The following is a 19915-nucleotide window of genomic DNA, read 5'->3' as shown; positions in this document are numbered from 1 at the left end:
ATCAGCGGCAACTAGGGCTGGGCGATATATCGAAATTTTAATATATATCGATATATTTTCAAACACGATATGGTACGAGACAATTTACAATTTTTACGATTTAAAAAAAAAAAAAAATTTTATTTTTTTTTTTACATTTTTTTTTTAATGATTTTGATATAGCTTATTTTGTGACAAATTGACTTGAATGTTTTATTTGAGATTTGCACAAATGTTTTGTTATTTGCACAACTGTCAACCTCAGTGGAAAAGTCTGCCTGTTACTGTCTACATTGTATTAATTGCACAGTGTATTTTAATTCAATTGTTATGCAGGAAAAGGATATTTGTTTTATTTTATTCAAGAAGCATTTTTATTCTATATATGCAGGCAGTTTATTTTTATTTCATTTGTTTTATACATTTTGATATTGTGCAGACCTCTGTTAATAAAGGAACCTGTGTGACATTTGGCACGAGGCTTTGTATTAAAACTGACTGTTTTTTTAAGGGTTTGCCTCAGAAAAAAATGAAGCTAACAGAGATGCTATGCTATAATGCTTTGGGGGAAACCCCAATTAAGGCACAGAAAAAAATATCGAGATATATATCGAGTATCGCCATTTAGCTAGAAAATATCGAGATATGACTTTTGGTCCATATCGCCCAGTCCTAGCGGCAACACAAACAAAATTTTTAAAAAAGCGCCGCCGCTTGAAGCTTCTTTCACTCTAATTTTCTAACTTGATATCGAACACAAGTCACAGACCCAGTAGTACATATATCATCTCCTCCAGGTTCTACATCTTTAGTGTTGTTGTCTTCTCCGTTTAGATCACAATCAAATACGTCACAGCAGCTTCGCTCCAACCCGCCTACTTCTTATCTGGGTGTTTAAAAACAAACGAGGACGAGGCGTGACGAGTCGAGGCGCGCTGAGTAGGTACTAGTGGAAAAGCGCCATTAGTGGACCCTTAGCCAATGACATCTGAAACGAGTAGCGCCTGAGCTGAAACGAGACGTAGTGGAGGTTTGGTGGAACCCACGGCCACTCAGCTCGCCACTTGCATACCATGTCCAGTTCTTGTAGTCTAAATGGCTGACACATGAACCTTCCTGTGATGTGCTGCCGACATGCGGTCAGAAGTGGTGTCTTTACTTTTGCAGCTACTACGGTTGCCACCTTTCAGAAATAGAAATAAGGGACGCCCTGATTTCAGCAGCGCAGGAGCCAAAAAAAAAGCCCTAAAACTTCTAAACTGAATAAAAATGTGTTTATTTTATATGAAAAACAAAATGCTTTGATTTAAAGTTTAAAATGCTTTAATAGCATTGAACTTTCATGACTGTAGAGACAGACAACCATATAGCAACTGAAATAGCCTCCTATGCTACGTATGTCCACATCAGGCCAGATGTATAATATACATACAGGTGAAGAATATGGTGTAAAAGTTAATTTATTTCAATAATTCAACTAGAATATGGTGTAAAAGTTAATTTATTTCAATAATTCAACTAGAATATGGTGTAAAAGTTAATTTATTTCAATAATTCAACTAGAATATGGTGTAAAGGTTCATTTATTTCAATAATTCAAATAGAATATGGTGTAAAAGTTAACTTATTTCAATAATTCAACTAGAATATGGTGTAAAAGTTAATTTATTTCAATAATTCAACTAGAATATGGTGTAAAAGTTAATTTATTTCAATAATTCAACTAGAATATGGTGTAAAAGTTAATTTATTTCAATAATTCAACTAGAATATGGTGTAAAAAATTAATGAAAATACGGGACAAATCGCGTCCCATATTAGTTCAATACGGGACGCAACATTTTTTTCTCAAATAAAGGACAATTCCGTATTTTACGGGACGGGTGGCAACCCTAGCAGCTACTCAGAGTGGCTTTAAAGCTGAGGAAATTACAATTTGTTCATGCTGCTTACACTGTTGTCAGCCCGAGTGTCTCTTTGACGCACTATTATGCAATATTTGTAATCATAACTAGCCATTCTTTCCTCATCAAACTGAAAAAAGAGCCGTCATGACCCGCAGCTTTTTTCAATACCAACCAATGCCCCTGATTCGTGTTGTCGGTTGGTGTTCAAAAGACAAGAAAATCAATTCCAGCCACATCCTGTACGCCCTGCTGCCGTCTGGTGAGCAGGACAGATGTTTGTATCAGCAAACTTCAGATCTGCTTTGCCTCAGAAACGGAAGCACATGAACTCACCCCCTTTAGTCCATCACCAAACCTGATTTACTTCATTGCTGTATTATCAGTATCTCAGATGGCCTAGATCCTTAACTAAAACCTGGAGAAATTTAGATTGTAAAATGATCATTTCCTCATCTGGGTCTGAATAGTATTCTAGGAGTCTGGTGACTCGATCATCTGTGGCACCATCGTAAATATAAAGATATGTTAGTTCACATGATTCCTCATGAGGACTCCCTATAAGCACACAGAACATGCTACAGAATAAAGAGGCCAGTGAGTGAGGATCTCTGATAAGATGTGAGAACAGAACAAATCCAACTTGTATGAAAGTGGTCATGTCTGGAAAAAGATTTAATGTGCTAACTCAGCTGCTTCATTTATGATTATATTTACAAGTTTTATGAGGTTTTATAATAACACTAACTTGGCTGCAGTTTGCTACAAGCGTCCACTTTTTGCACAATTTAAATATGCATTTTTATTTCAGTGACGTCATTCAAGTCAACAGGGTTGCTGAAAAGCCCAGAGGTTCAATTCAATTTGATCCATATAGCGTCTATTACAACACAAGTTTTCTCCAGGATCTTTTCAGAGACCCAGAGCATGACCCCCGAAAAATTATTACCGTACATAAACATAACATACGGTAAACACTCCCCAAGTGGGAAAAAAACCTTAATCTGAAAAGTGGCAAAGAAAATCTCCCCCTTTAGGAGGGAAAAAACCTTGAGCAGGACCTGGATCCTGCCGGAGGCCAGCTGGGCAGAGCAGGAAAAGAGAGATAGGAAAGAGAGGGTGAAGAACAGAGAGAGGAGAGACACAGATATATTGTCAAAGGTACAAAAGATATATGAGTATTAATGATCCGTTAACTGGAGAACTAAGAGTTCTATGTATATATAACTGATACGTGGTTAGTTGGTGTACTACAGAGACCACCATATAAACAGGTGTAGACAGCAGACATTGAGGTCAGAGGGTGTCAAAACTCATTTGATGTTGACACTTTACTGAAGCATTCCCATGCTTGTAAAATCATATTTAGAGAAAAGGCTGTAGGGCATATGGAGCAATTGTTGTGGTGCATTCACACCATAACAAAAGGTTATTTCTTCTAGCCATGTGGTCCTTACGTTATGGAGAAATTCATCCCCGATTTCAAGGCTTCATAGTTTCAGACACAGACGACCTTAAAAGTGTCCTTGTTGTCCGGAGATAATATAGCTGGTAGTGACTTTAAACACTCAAATAAAAAGGTTTCAAGCACAGAAATGGTTGTTGTTTTTTTTAATTTATCATGATTAACATGCCACTTTAGGTGCACTACGGTGCAATAATGCAGTCTGGCTTTGTCAATTGGAAGAAAATAAGTAAAAATGACAGAAATAGAGACTCTATCAGCGCTTTAATTTATTATGTGCACGACTGGAAGACATGCATCGTAACAACCCAGACTGCATGTCCACTTGGTGGATTAAAAGTAGACTACTTGCGTACAGTAGGGATGGGCGGTATGGACTAAAAAATGTATCACAATCATTTCTGGCATTTATCCCGATAACGATAAAAATGACGATAAAAAAATACCAATTCAACTCCACCTTTGTAACTATAAATCTATCACCACATTCAGTCTTTGGAGCCAAATCACTGCTCTAAAAGATACTAAATACTACTAAACTACACCAATGGGAATTTGTCTTCCTTTCTTTCTTTCTTTGTTTCTTTCTTTGTTTGTTTGTTTCTTTCTTTCTTTGTTTCTTTCTTTCTTTCTTTCTTTCTTTCTTTCTTTCTTTCTTTCTTTCTTTCTTTCTTTCTGCCTCCTTTCTTTCTTTCTGCCTCCTTTCTTTCTTTCTTTCTTTATTTATTTCGTTCTTTCTTTCTTTCAGGCTCCTTTCTTTCTTTCTTTCTTTCTTTCTTTCTTTCTTTCTTTCTTTCTTTCTTTCTTTCTTTCTTTCTTTCAGGCTCCTTTCTTTCTTTCTTTCTTTCTTTCTTTCTGCCTTTCTTTCTTTCAGGCTCCTTTCTTTCTTTCTTTCTTTCTTTCTTTCTTTCTTTCTTTCTTTCTTTCTTTCTTTCTTTCTTTCTTTCTTTCTTTCTTTCTTTCTTTCTTTCTTTCTTTCTTTCTTTCTTTCTTTCTTTCAGGCACATTTCTTTCTTTGTTTCAGGCTCATTTCTTTCTTTCTTTCAGGCTCATTTACTTCCTTCCTCCATCTTCCTTCCTTCCTTCCTTCCTTAAATCCGGCTTTACACAAAAATGTCGTCAAGGGGAATTTATCGTTTTTACCGTGAGATACAAATTCTTACCGTGGGGAATTTTTTTTACGGTATATCGTGAATGGTAAAATATCGCCCATTCCTAGCGTACAGGGTGGGAAAATCTCCCATGTGTGTCCCCATTGAAGTCCAGATAGATCCCAGTCAGAGTCCACATGGGCTGACACAGGGAGCCCCACCACAGAACCTGCAGATAAATCCACATGGGATCCATTTTGCAGCCCGCCTTTAGCTCATGTGTGGCCCGTATATATTAATGGTGCCCAGTATACGGGTCAGTACCACTGATACATATTTTATTGCACCATCGGGCATAATATATACTACTTTTGGCCCTTATGGCACAGTTACAGCACAGGCATGTGCTATGTGGCCCAGATGTGTCCCAGGTACATGAATCGAACGAAATATAGGCTGTTATTTTTTTTTTTGCATTTGTTGCCTGAGCCAGATGTGGCCCAAACCTCATAAACAGGTTTTGACATGGCATACGGCAAGTGTTGAGGGCCAGGCGCAGCAAATGTAGATTTGGATTATATGCAGCAGATATTTGGCAAAGTTTACCAAATCACACTCACCCTGACTAAATGCCCTCAGTCAAAGCCAAGTGTCGGCCAAAGAAAATCAAATACAAATACAAGCCCAGTTTAGGCCAAACATTCTTTGCCATCTGTGTCATATATGCCAGATATGCAGTACTCGAGTTGTAAAAAAGAAATCAGGGGGGATGATGGATTTTATCATATGGGGACAGATAATTTGTGCTGATTACAAATAATATAATATATTACAAATAATAGCACTGACCAAAACACCTGTAGAAATACTGCAGGAATGACATAGCAGCAGTTAAATGCAGCCTTCTGTAAGCTTTAAATATCCACTGGGCTTACATCAAATACATCAAAACACAACAATAAAAACAGTTTTCTGAACTTATCAATATGACTCTGTCCTTTACAGGATAAGTAAAATGGATCACTGCAAAAACTCAAAATCTTAACAAGAATATTTGTCTTATTTCTAGTTAAAATGTCTCATTTTAGTAAAAAAATCTCATTAGACTTAAAACAAGACTCATCAGTGGAAAAAAAACTATTTTCACCGGTTTCAAGTAGATTTTCACTTGAAATAAGTAGAAAAATCTGCCAGTGGAACAAGATTTTTTTGTTTGTATAAGAAGATAAGATCTACTTATTTCAAGTGAAAATTTACTTGAGACAGGTGAAAATTATCAAATAAGTTATTTTTCGGGTGTTATTTTTCTGGTGATGACTCTAAATGTTGAAATAGCAATAAAACCACATTCAGTGATGAAATGACATAAGGGATGGAAAGTGGGGATGATTTTGACCGTTTTTATTTCAGGGGGGATGCCATCCCCCCTCATCCCCCCTCAACTCGAGTACTGCAGATATGGCACCGATAGCAACCAAACTCAACTGAAACTCACTTTGTTTTATATTGGACAAATCAAACATGCCAGAACTCATCTCACAACCATAATGTTGGATCTGCCCACATCTATCCCATTTAACCTATGCTGTTGTCAGAGCCGTGCCAAATGTGCCAGTTTGGCCCGGATAGGGCACAGCTGTGTCTGTTATCGGGGATATTAAAGCCAAAGGATCATTGTCACTGCTTCCTGGCAGATTGTTGGAGACAGGGAAGGAGAAGAGACTGGATAAAGCTCAGTCAGATTCATAAATGTGAAGTGACCTGCAGACTCCGGCCAGTGATGACACAAAAACAAAAGGCCACCTCATGTGTGACTGATGAAGGTATTCCTGCGTTAACACCGTGTTTGGTGTATATCCAGTACTCGAGTTGTAAAAAAAAAACAGGGAGAATGGTGGATTTTATCATATGGGGACAGATAATTTGTGCTGATTACAAATAATATATTACAAATAATATAATATATTACAAATAATAGCACTGACCAAAACACCTGTAGAAATTCTGCAGCCTTCTGTAAGCTTTAAATATCCACTGGGCTTACATCAAATACATCAAAACACAAAAATAAAAAACAGTTTTCTGAACTTATCAATATACCTCTGTCCTTCACAGGATAAATAAAATGGATCACTGCAAAAACTCAAAATCTTAACAAGAATATTTGTCTTATTTCTAGTGAAAATGTCTCATTTTAGTAAAAAAAAATCTCATTACACTTAAAACAAGACTCATCACTGGAAAAAACAACAATTTTCCTAGAAAAATCTGCATGTGGAACAAGATTTTATTGCTTGTAATGAGAAGATAAATCTTGTCCCATTGGCAGATTTTTTCTACTTATTTCAAGTGAAAATTTACTTGAAACAGGTGAAAATTGTCAAATAAGTTATTTTTCTGGTGTTATTTTTCTGGTGATGACTTTAAATGTTCAAAATAGCAGTAAAACCACATTCATTGATGAAATGACATAAGGGATGGAAATGGGGGATGGCAGTTTTACAGGGGGGATGATTTGGGCCGTTTTTATTTCAGGGGGGATGCCATCCCCCCTCATCCCCCCTCAACTCGAGTACTGTGTATATCCAGTACTCGAGTTGTAAAAAAAAATCAGGGGGGATGGTGGATTTTATCATATAGGGACAAATAATTTGTGCTGATTACAAATAATATAATATATTACAAATAATAGCACTGACCAAAACACCTGCAGAAATACTGCAGGAATGACATAGCAGCAGTTTTCTGAACTTATCAATATGCGTTTACAGGATAAGTCAAATTTAGTTTCTAGTTAAAATGTCTCATTTTAGTAAAAACAATCTTATTACACTTAAAACAAGACTTATCACTGGAAAAAACTATTTTTATGCTTGTAATGAGAAGATAAATCTTGTCCCACTGGCAGATTTTTCTACTTATTTCAAGGGAAAATTTACTTGAAACAGGTGAAAATTGTCAAATAAGTTATTTTTCTGTTTTTATTTTTCTGGTGATGACTCTAAATGTTGAAATAGCAGTAATACCACATTCATTGATGAAATTACATAAGGGATGGAAATGGGGAATGGCAGTTTTACAGGGGGGGGGGGGGGGGGGGTGATTTGGGCCGTTTTTATTTCAGGGGGGATGCCATCCCCCTCATCCCCCCTCAACTCGAGTACTGTGTATATCTGGCTGTACCTTGACGCTACTGTGGCTGGTCTGCGTCTCGGCCTCGATTCGGACGTGTCCTCCTCCGCTGTTCTCCTTGCGATCCCGGCACGAGTTGTTGCGAGAGTGCCGGTGGTCCTGGTAGGCGATGACGGAGGGGATGGTCTCGGCCGCGTCGGTCTTGATTAAGAGCCCGTGCAGCGTGCAGGCTGCGGTTCCCTGGGAGATGGTGGTGGTCTGGTGGGGGGAGTTGGACTCGTCCGAGTCTCGGCAATAGATCACCCCGCTCTGAGAGACGTGGATACTGGGAGCGCAGCCCATCCCTCAGCAGCGACGCGCCTCCGGAGTCTGCGCCCAGACTAAAACAGCAGCGACACTTGGGTACCACCTTCCCGACGTCCAGGGCTGCCTGCGCGCACGCATCGGCTGCGGATCGCTGTTTTCTCCACGAGCCTCCGTTTGAGGACATCAAGGGAGAAAATGTGTAAATGGGTGTTTAATTCACGCGTCCCACGAATGCGGTTCCCCCTCAGCCTCCGCTAGTGAAGATCCTTCAGTTTCTTTATCATATTGAACGACAAAAAAAAAAAAAAAATGTTTTTCTCAGACTATAATCCACCCAAACTGCTGATGGCCTGCAACACTTGCAGCGAGCATTTAGGAAACTAATGCGTAAAATTAATAGCATAAATGGACTAAACCACCTTGCTGCTCCTCATCACCTCTCGCTTCACATCCGGCTTGTGCGCTCATCCTCTGAAACACGCTCCCATTTTCGGTCCGTAGAGAGAAAGTGGCTGTGTGAAATTTCTTCTGCGCGTCCTCTGGTTACTCCGCGTGCCGATCATTGGCCACAGTCCACGTCCCTCTCTCCTCCCTCCACCCCTCGCTACACTAACATTAGATCTCTCCTGGTGGGACTCTAATCTCCCAGAGGGCCACGCTCCCGACTCCAGGGGTCACTTAAAGTCCCACTGTGATGAATTAGGCATAATGCTATTAAAGTAATGAAGGCTTGATGAAAACCCACTTAGCGTTCACGGCAGCTAAACCTTCAGGCTAGTTTAACGTTGAAATGCAGGTCTTGAAGTGCGTGTGTCAATGTGGGTCACACATTGATTTTGGTTGATCATTACCATCTGACTTTCAGATTATGAAAGCTTGTCATCACCACCAGTAAATTAACCAACAAAGCTTCCGATTAATGATTCATTCTCATAGTGATTTAAAACTATTGATGACTCTCTCCGAGTTAGTTAATTAATTATTTGGATTACAGAAGTGCAAAAGGTGGTGATACCTCCTTTAATCCCATGTTTCTTGGGTAAATACATAAAAATAATCTTTACTCATTAATCTTTTTCACCTTATAACAAAGATTGCCATATTTCCTGAACTTTGTACCACTCCCAATATTAAAAAATAATTAAAAAATCGTTTCATACAATAAAATTAAAAATGTTATAAATAGATAAATGAAAAAGGATAAACATACAATAAATTACCCACTGTACTTATAATGATAAAAACATGATGTTAACAAACTGTTAAACCCAAAATGTAGGGTGTTTTAATTTTGATACATAATAAAATCTGAGAGGAGCTGGAAATGTGGACATTTTTAAACGTAGACTAAAAACTCATCTCTTTGGTCTGGCTTTTATGTAGCATCACATTTTATAGTTTTATTCTGTTTAAAATTTTTTAAAGGTATCTGTTTTATTTATTTATCTATCTCTTATAATGTTTTTTATTATTTTTTATTGTTGTGGACTGATTATTTTTTAGCCTTAATCCTTGAACTTTTATCTTTTTATAAATTTTATATATTCTATATTGTATGTCAGGGTGCATTGGTCTCCCAGTTTTTATTTTTTGGTCTCCCAGTTTTTATTTATTTGTTTATTATGCTTATTTTTCAATCAAAATGTCAAAGCACCTTGTATTTCATGTACCTGAATGAAAGGTGCTATTTGAAATTTGATTGATTGATTGAAAAGCTTTTTTTTTTTATTAAAAATGTATTATTTTACATGCCAGGTATTAAAGGGTTAATACTGTGACATTATTTAACCAAAATTAAGCCAAAAAGAAAGGAAAACTCATCTGGGCAATACTAAGTACTCGCTGGTTAGTTCCATAGGATGTTGAGGACAGACTGCAGCCAGCTGCTGATCACCAGTCCTCATTGGACTGATCATCAGCAGGTGCACTGACCTCCATTAAAGCAGATGTTTTTGGCACCTTTGCTGCTCCTAAGCATTCAGGTGTGTTAACACAATGCCAGGGGGGAACGATGTAAGTAATGGTCTTATATAAGCAGTTATTGCTGCACATCCTTCTGGAAAGACTTATTATTAGCCTGGCCAGCAATCCTTATTCGTTTCCTCTTCAATACATGTTCAACTTTGATTTCCAGGGGGCTGTACTAACGGATTAAGAAAAAAAAAACTTTCAGGACTCCATTGGGTAGGCATACAACCGAGCCGAGGAATGAGGATATAGACAGTAACAACTGGCGGACAATGGAGTAGGAACGCAGGTGAAAAATTGTTGTCGGTTTTGCAGGAAGAACTTGTTGATCGAAGGTGTTATGATCAATTTTGTAACTATCTTGGTTGTTTTGAATAGCCTGCCCCTCAACTCATTATATGTTGGTTTGTTTCATACTACAATGAGAAAAAATATTTAAGTGGAGAGCTTTCAAGAAAGAAGCCAGTCTTACTGAGTTTAGATGTCACAGCAAGTTTACTGCAAGCTCCATCTCTGAGCCAACAGGCCTCACTGAGCACGTTCAATGCTAAAGTCCTGGTAGCACAACTAAAAGAACACTAAAAAAGTATGGTTTGCTTGGAAGGGTTGACGGAAGACAGCCTCTGCTGAGAATAGAGAATCAGCAAATCTCACACCAGATTGGCTATAAAATAACACAATAGAAGATTTGAAATGACCTCCTCAAATGCCAGACCTCAACCAGATTGAAACGCTGTTTCAGGAACGTGAGATCCACATTTGGAAAAATCCCTAAAAATCAGCCGTTTGTGCTACAGAGCTGATATTTTCAAGATGAATCATGCCAAACATTTGATACACTCTGAGTTTTATTCCATAGAAATGTTACTCACTCTGTTTGGTCAGAAGTATGCACATTAGTTCAAGAAGTGTATCTTCGTGACAGATTATGCCATTGACACCAAACTTGCTCCAGTCATTCTCCTAATATTAATTTTGGTAAAGATTCATCAAAGCAGTACAGCATAGCATTTTTTTTTTTGTATTTTGCCATAAAATGCATAATAGAGTCCGTAAAAATATCACTCTGAAGGGAACCACAAAAAATCTGAAATATCTAAACACAGTGTCTATTATGTGTGAATATTTTTATGAATTTTTAACCATTGTTGCTATTTTTTGTTTTGTGTTTTGTTTCAGCTATGAGGCCCAAAAATCACAATGGGATTTTTAGTTTCTCAAATATTGTGTGGAAGCACACTAAAATAATTATCAGCATACCAGACACCGTTCTTGTCATTTCACATTTTTTTTCAGAATATTTGCTGCAACGGTTCAGTAGTTGATTTTTTGAAAAACAGGTACACTTTTCTTGATATCTTTATGTTAAATCATCTTCTTTTGATTTGTTATATAAATTAGGTCAATTAAAGTATCCTTTTACCTGCTGTCTCTTTTAACACCAAACTTGGCACACTGATTGTTTGAATACAACTTGTGAAACCTACCAAGTTTGATTATGATTTGTCAAAATGTCATTGTACATGAATTGGTCACATTTTTGCTCTCCACCACCAGGGGTGGGTAGAGTTCTCTTTTGAATTATATCATCACAAAAGCACCATATTGATCTAATGCAGTTTTGTTGCCTGACTTCAAATTAAGCCTTTCCAAAAAAATCTGTGAGTTCTCCAGTTCCGACCTCTGACCCAGCTATCCTGATAAAATATCCTGTTATCAGCAACTCTTGTCCTGATGTTTAGACTGGCCATAGCTGGCAGTGGGAGCGACCAGAGGCCCCAACGGCTGTGGACGACTCCTGGCGGGATTGGCGATGGCCGGGGAGGACGGTGCATGCGGGCTTGGACCCTGACTTGGACCTATAACTGACTGCCGTTCTAGTTTATATTGTTATTATGCTTTAACACTACTCAAAAACAAGGGATTAAAGGAGTGGATATTAAGTTTTTTGACAAATTATGTAATTTAATAACTACTAATGCTATGTTGCTAACTATTGTTAGCAGGATGTCCAAGTAATTTGCTGAATAGGCTCCAGCTGATCCAGAATGCAGCAGCACGAGTGCTGACAGGAATCAGCAGGAGAGACCACGTCTCTCCAGTGTTAGCGTCGCTCCATTGGCTACCTGTAAAATTCAGAATTCAATTAAAAATTTTATTACTTGCATATAAAGCCCAAAACGGCTTAGCTCCGCAGTATTTACAAGATTTGATAGTGCCTTATGTTCCTGGCCGAGCTCTCCGCTCCCAGGGTGCAGGTTTATTCGTAGTTCCTAGAGTATCTAAATGTAGATTTGGAGGGCGGGCGTTCTGCTATCAGGCACCATACAATGGAACCAACTTCAAATCTGGGTTAAGGAGGCTGACACCACCTCCACCTTTAAAACTAAACTTAAAACCTTTCTGTTTAGTAAAGCCTATAGTTAGTGTTTAGTAAACCTCTAGCTGGTGTTGGTAAATCTCTAGGTAGTGTAAACTTTAGTGTGTTAGAGTCAGTAGTCATAGTCGCAGCTATAGAACAAAACTATAATAGTTAGTCTCAAATATAGCTTTGCGGTAGATATGCTGCTATAGGCCTATGCTGTAGGGGGGCACCGACATGATCCGCTGGGCGGTGCCTCTCACCCTTCTTCTCCTCTCCTTTTCCCTGCCTCTCTTCTCCATTACCGTTTTTATTTATTATAAATATCTCATAGCTATCATTTTTGTCCATCGTTCCTGTAGTTTCTTGTGCCGGCCCCCCTTTTTTCTCTTTTGTGTATGTTTGCAGGCCGGAGCCTCGGGAGCTACGTTCTGGCCTGTGTTCCCGGCCCTCCCCCCCCTCTGGTCATCCCATTGCTTCTTCCACCTGCCTACGTGGATGTCCGCTGTTGCTGCTTCCGCCTGCCTGCACCCCCCCCCCCCCCCTCTGGTCATCCCGCTGCTGCTTCCACATGACTGTTGTGTGCTGCTGACGCCCCCCCCCCCACCTCTGGTCATCCCGCTGCTGCTTCCACCTGCCTGCTGTGTGCTGTCGACGTCCCTGACTCCCCAAGTCTGGCCCTCGGCAGGAGGGTCCCCCCTTATGAGCTGGTCCTGCTCAAGGTTTCTTCCCTCCTAAAGGGGAGTTTTTCCTTGCCACTGTTTGGCTTAAGGTTTTTCTCCCAATATGGGAGTTTTTACCAGCCATTGTTTATATAATAATTGCTCGGGGGTTTATGTTTATGTTTATGTTTATGTTTATGTTTATGTTTATGTTCATGTTCTGGATCTCTGGAAAGCGTCTAGAGACAACATCTGTTGTATTAGACGCTATGTAAATAAAATTGAATTGAATTGAATTGAACTAATGAGCATTAATTTATTGCTCTCAGTGGACTACACCTACTGTCTCAGCTCCAATGTTCTCTTGTTGCATCTTGGTGCCATTGAATATTTGGTTTTTAGTTGACGAATGATAGCAAATGTGTTTTTTATGCTTTCTAACTTCATCCCAGGATGAATCTTGAAAGAACAGTGTAATAAAAAAGCTAACTTTTTTCTCCCAGTTTTGGATGAATTTGATTTAGTGGTGAAGAAAATGATGAACGACAGCCTAACCTGCAGCCATGCAATTAATTCTGCTTGTTCATCAAGAGTTACATGTATTTACTTGAAATAGATATGTCCTAACCCCAATCCAATGGTGTTTTAAAATGTCATATTCTTATTACTTTTTAATGGACCTGTAGAGGTGGCACTTTTAATTGCCGGCTGTACAATGACAATAAGAACCGTCATATCTTCTGATATTCAAATTAACTCACGCTAATTGGGCTCATATGAGGGACTTCAGCAGTACTCTGGCAGCAGCTAAACACAGAGCAGGCTGCCATTTCTCCTCAGCACCGACATAGAGTCCAGCACCAGAACCAGATCCAGAACCAGGGCCACAGAAGCCAGCGGCTGTGTTAGCTCGGCGCCACCGTTAAAGCCCTGAGTGCCAAACAGTCCAAACCTCTCGGCTGTTTTATTTCTCAGAATCAATCTGTCAATCATGAAGGAATCAAACTTCCAACTGGCAAATTCTGGCTGGTTCCGCTAACAACATACACGTCTGAACACACTGACACAGACTGACCCCTGTATCCATATAAGAGGTCCTACTGAACAGATCCAATCACATTATTTCATTCAGTTTTTCACTTTTTAACTAAAAGATGCACACGACAAATTAAATAATAACACGTCTGACTAAGCCGAGCTCATCTGCTTCCCAGAGTAGATCTTCCAGGTGGTTTCTACCTGAAAGTCTGGCAAAGTTTTTTTCATGCAGATTTGGATCCAAACTTCCAATTTCATTGCAGCCATTAGAAGTTAAGGCCATGAATGCTCCTCCTTTTGCATTTATTGACAGTACATAGGTAGTTGACATATATGGACTTACAACACCTTGGTAGCGACCAATTCAATTCAATTTTATTTATATAGCATGTATTACAATAGAAGTTGTCTCTAGGAACTTTCCAGGGACCCAGAACATAATCCTGAGCAATTATTAAATAAACTTAACTTAAACACTGGCAGGTAAAACCTCCCCTAGTGGGAGAAAAACCTTAACCCAAACAGCGGCACGGAAAAAGAAGAAACCTTGAGCAGGACCTGGCTCATAAGGGGGGACCCTGCTGCCGGAGGCCAGCTGGGCAGAGCAGATGGAGATGCTTTTACAAACAATACTTTTTATATACTTTTTGCACACTTATCAGACGCTTGACACTGATATTTATTTTGACGAAGCTCGACTGGAAGAATGTAAAAAGACACCTTCAGGATGCAAAAGTAACATATGACTCTGCGATACCAGCATGCACAGGGCCATACCTGTAAAGTCTCCTGTTTCCCTAGGAAACTACCGTATTTAACCCCTCTTTCCAGCCGTCTTCCCGTTTTATCCTGTAAATTTCATTTTTTTGTACTATAATAATTTTAAAAAAGCATTATTGTGCCTCTCCAAACTGAATCCTTACTTGCCTATGAGAACTGCTGCTTGCTGTAGCCTGGGTGGCAGTTCTCGTGAGGTTAATGGCAACAACGGGAACAAACTCGGAACAACAAATGAGAGATGGATGGATGTAACGAGAGAGGTGTTCTGAAAGATGTTTAATTGCAACTTTAGGGTCTCTCACGGGGAAAGGAACCAGATCCGTCGGCAGCAGCAGCTGGAGACTCAGAAACATGCGTCTGTGTAATCAGTCAGTGAACGCCAGAGGGCCACATGAGTGAAAATGTAAATGTTTCACTTGAAGATGATCAACGTGTAAATAAACTGATAATAATTAAAATAAATAAATGTGCTTTAATTCAATTTTGTGTTTTCATTTAGGCTCTATTATAGGAATTACATACATAGGAATGTCCACAGCATTTCAGTGTCAACAAAGGTCGGCCTGTCAGATTCTGAGCACATAATTGTTTGTAGGTGGTTGACAAGATGATATTTTAGATTTGTTGTAAACCTGTCTTAAAATATAAGATACTGGACCTCGGTTGGACTGGTGGGACAGCACGGAAAATGTCCCTTATTTTTAAATCCAAAACTTGACAGGTATGCAGGTGGCATTTTTGCACCGATATCAACACCCCTGCAGTATAAACACACATTTCTGAGACTATCCCTAAAGGCAACAAGCCGCTAAATCGTGCAGCCTGGCATGAGCAGCAACAGAGCAGTTTATACTGTATCTACCGTAACACTGTTTCTCTTCAACCAGAAGCAACATTTAACCAACATGCATTAATCAAATAATCAATCAAGAGTTTATAAATCATGTATTTATTCACTTGTGATTGTTTTTTATATATAGTTACAAAGAGTCACATGACTGCATGGAACTATTAAAGGTAGGGAAGGCAATTTCTATGTGCTCCCAGAAAAAACACAGCCCATTCCTGTGTTTTTTTTTCATAGAAAAAATATTGGTTATCTATTTATTTCATTGTTTACAGTGTATCATGACCATCCCCATACATCAGAACAGTTCTGTCAGTCTACCGGTATACAGTATGTTAAATAACACATCTGTATAAATAACACATTCATGTATATGTTACTGTATATATATTAGTGTGTTTTATTTAAATCTGACAACCTTAAGGTCCCAGCCTCTTTTGTCTGTTTGAGAGTCTTTTTAGAGTCTGTTTCAGAGTTCATCGTCCACCCAGTTTTACAAACAGCAGCTAAAAGAGTAAGTGAATATTTAACACACAAGACACACGACAAGTCGTAAATAATTCAAAAAAGAGAATATATTATCGTGCGACAGCAGGCATGCTATTGTTATTGTTTTCATGACAGCACAACTTTTAGTCATGCATTTCAATCAGATTTTGCTTGCAGATGAAACAGGACTGGTCACCATGGTAACAGGCAGTATTAAACAGAACTTCCTAACATGTGAAGGGATATAGTTTTGGTCCGTGTTTCTTACAAAATAACAAAAAAAAGAAAGACATTTGGAACTCAAGCACTCATAAAATAAAGAAAAATCACTTTTCAGTATATTCTTGACAGTTTCACTCTGAAGTGAAAATTAGTACTTTTGAGAAGTGCATAATTAGTAATAAATAACACTGCAGCATTTAACCCGCATTTTAACAGCTGAAGTGAATTAAGACTTTGAGAAAGTTCTTAGTTTTTTGTTTTTTTTTCATTAATTCAACCTTTGGTTTTTAATTTGTGAACTTTAATATGTGAGGCCCATCTGAGGTATAAATGTGTTCCTGTGTGGATTGCAGGCAGTGGTTATGTTCAGGTACGAGCAGGGACCCAAAATGGGTGTATTATCCAGGTTCCACTTGGGCAAACCCCACAGGCCGGTAACCTAAGCAGGCGATTTCCATGGAGCCAATATGGAACCAGCTGACCCCATTTTTTTATCTCATTGATATGGTTTTGTTACATAGAATGATTTAATTACGTGTGAAATTGAATCCAATGAAAAATGGTTTGGGGCCCAATTTTTCCTCTTTTATTCTTTTTTTTGTGCATGAGGAGTCTACAAACGATAACATATGCAGTCGCTTGTTTGAAATAAGAGTCCACTGTGCTGCTGGGGGTCTGTTATTAGCATTAAGGTTGGTTTTGTTTTATTTGCATTTTTATTGTCATGTTTTATCTCAAACTACTCCAGCCACCTCAACAAACGTCAGACCCTTTGGTCAGATATGGCAATTGGAAATAGTTATCAAAATCAGATTGTAAACACAAAAATATTCCAATCAAGGATAAGCAGTTCTAACACAGGGATACACAAACACGCTATAATTGTTTTTCAGTTTTTTGTGGTAATTTGTCCACCCTGTTTTTTGGTGTACCCCACCCCCACCCCCCGGTTTAGAAAGCACATGCATTCCTTTATTGAGAGCAAAGTTTTACTTTGACCTGGGTTTAACACACTGGGAGATACGGTAGTTTTGTCTTTAACCCATATAGATGGTATTACCATTAGTTTGTCCACTTTACGCAGACACCTGGGGACTTGTTCAGACGGAAAGCCAGTTCAGATCTCCTCAACATAGCAATGTTTCTCCAGGAGCAGTTGGACAGGTATGACATGCTCCATGGATACAAGATCATGCAAATGACATGCATTCAGGCTGGCTTTTTGGTGGCCCAAGAGAGGATCAGGAGACTGCTCAATATATTGGATCCGCACGGTGTGCAGATGAGGAGACGGAATCTCGTATGGGTGGAAAAAATTACCTCGAAAACAGAAAAAAATGATAAATAAAAACAGGGCGTATACAAATTAGCACAAAAAACATGGACAATTATTCTTAAAGCAGGGCAGAAAATATTATCAAGAAAAACAGGTCCAAAGAAAAATAAAATACCACGAAAAACAGAAAAGAATATCCCGAAAAATGTCATTTCATTCATTCAACTAAATGAAATACGCTTCTGTATTCCACTACTTCAGAAAACTCTTTAGAAACATAAAATACTGGTTGGTTAAGACACTCTTTACAGCTGCTAGGAAAACCATCACTAGAGCTTGGTATAAACCTGAATCGCCTACTTTTAAACAGTGGCTAGATATTATTAAAGAAATATGGACGATGGAAAGACTGACCCATATCCTGAGTTTGAGGGAAGGGCTATTTGAGAAGAGATGGCAAAAGTGGACATTTTATCTACAGAAAGCATAAGGATGCGGGCCTCTTTTTTTTTTCTTCCTCTTTTCTTTTTTTTGGATAGATTATTAATGTGCTAACCCACAAGTTTATGTTTGTTTTTCTACTTTTTATTTTTATTTGTTTGTTTGTTGCACGGTGAATATACAGATAATTTTTGTGATCTGGTAAAAATGTGCAGTTGTAAAAAAAACTGAAAATCTAATAAACACAAAGTGACAAAAAAAGAAACATCAAATAAACCAGATCTTTGTGTCTGGCACCATCTTCTTATCGCTGTTGAGTGGGCCCTCTGGTGGCCGGTCTGTTCACGTTCAGGTGCTTCTCAAATCAACATTTCATGCCAGCAAAATAAAGCGACAAGTAAACGTTTCTTAAACTTGTGAGCGGTAGTTATCATAGGATTATATTGCATGCTACCCACAATAAAAACGATGAAAAGCACCCCTAATATGGCCTATCTATCCCCCTTCCTGCTGCTGACAGTTAAAACACTTCACACCTGACGTAAATAAACATCAAGTACACAAGAAATGTGGACTTCTTGTGAACATTTTAAGTTTAGTAAGTTAGTAGTTTTTTTTTGTTTTTGTTTTTTGTTTTTACTGGACTCCTACCTTTAGAGGTCCGTTGAAGGGAAACGCCTCCGCTGACTGTCCACTCATGTCTCTGCAGTCACGTTGTCACCGTCCTTCAGAGGGAACTCTGATGGGGAGCAGAAGCTCACGGGATCCCCGGCCCGAGCGTCACCAGCGCAGACGTGTCGGAGCGGTTCCGACAGGCGGCTGTGAGGGTCGAAGTCGGGCCTCTGAACTTCTTCAACGTCTCCATTCAGATAAGACCTGGCAGGCTCGGAATCTGGGCGGCCCTAGTGTCCTCGACAACACGACCTTCACACGTGTAGACCGGCTTTATCTGAACTATATCACAGCCATAACTACCATGATGGGTGCTGCGATCTGCAGACAGCCTTCCATTAAAGAGTAAGGTTAAAAATACACCTGGGGCCCTGTTAATGTGGAAATTAGAATTGTCTTTATTGTCATTGTATCTAGGGTTGCCACCTTTCAGAAATAGAAATAAGGGACGCCCTGATTTCAGCAGCGCAGGAGCCAAAAGAAAAAAGCCCCCAAACTTCTAAACTGAATAAAAATGTGTTTATTTTTTATATAAAATTTTTATATAAAAAAACAATATGCTTTGATTTCAAGTTTAAAGTGCTTTAATAGCATTGAACTTGCATGACTGTACAGACAGCCAACCATACTAGCAACTGAAATATCCTCCTATGCTACTATGTCCACATCAGCCCAAATGTATAATATAGCCTACAGGTGAAGAATATGGTGTAAAAGTTAATTTATTTCAATAATCCAACTAGAATATGGTGTAAAAGTTAATTTATTTCAATAATTCAACTAGAATATGGTGTAAAAGTTAATTTATTTCAATAATTCAACTAGAATATGGTGTAAAAGTTAATTTATTTCAATAATTCAACTAGATTATGGTGTAAAAGTTAATTTATTTCAATAATTCAACTAGACTATGGTGTAAAAGTTAATTTATTTCAATAATTCAACTAGAATATGGTGTAAAAGTTAATTTATTTCAATAATTCAACTAGAATATGGTGTAAAAGTTAATTTATTTCAATATAAATCGGTACAACGAAATTGGCAGTACAAACCCTTAAAGTGCAAATAACAAATCCTTAAAGTGCAGAATAAAAAGACACATTTAAAACGGCAAGATTACATACACCCACACATACACTCACACACATACCATAGGAGACAAAACAAAAAAACAGTAGATTGCAGACACCCTTGCATGTCATTACTATAACACATGGAGACGTATAGATAAAGGTAAAGTTTCTGTCCCGAAAAAATTAAGTTAAGTAAATTAAGTCTGTT

The 19915-nt window shown here is 38.5% G+C and overlaps 1 protein-coding gene across 3 annotated transcripts in view; it reads right to left on the bottom strand.

Annotated features, from left to right (window-relative positions):
- Positions 1-18699, bottom strand: part of pde8b (phosphodiesterase 8B) — an 87595-nt gene extending 68896 nt beyond the window's left edge. For 2 of the 3 annotated variants that reach the window (XM_061733899.1, XM_061733900.1), the window contains exon 1: positions 7623-8423. In XM_061733899.1, the coding sequence (XP_061589883.1) occupies positions 7623-7913 (291 nt within the window). In that variant the 5' untranslated portion in view covers positions 7914-8423. Of the gene's footprint in view, positions 1-7622; positions 8424-18613 lie in introns of those variants that run through there. The other variant, XM_061733901.1, reaches the window with a different exon arrangement.
- Positions 18700-19915: the final 1216 nt, after the last annotated feature.

The sequence above is a fragment of the Cololabis saira genome, chromosome 11 (genome assembly GCF_033807715.1).
Source record: "Cololabis saira isolate AMF1-May2022 chromosome 11, fColSai1.1, whole genome shotgun sequence".
NCBI lineage: Eukaryota > Metazoa > Chordata > Actinopteri > Beloniformes > Belonidae > Cololabis > Cololabis saira.
This window is presented reverse-complemented; position numbering and strand designations above follow the sequence as displayed.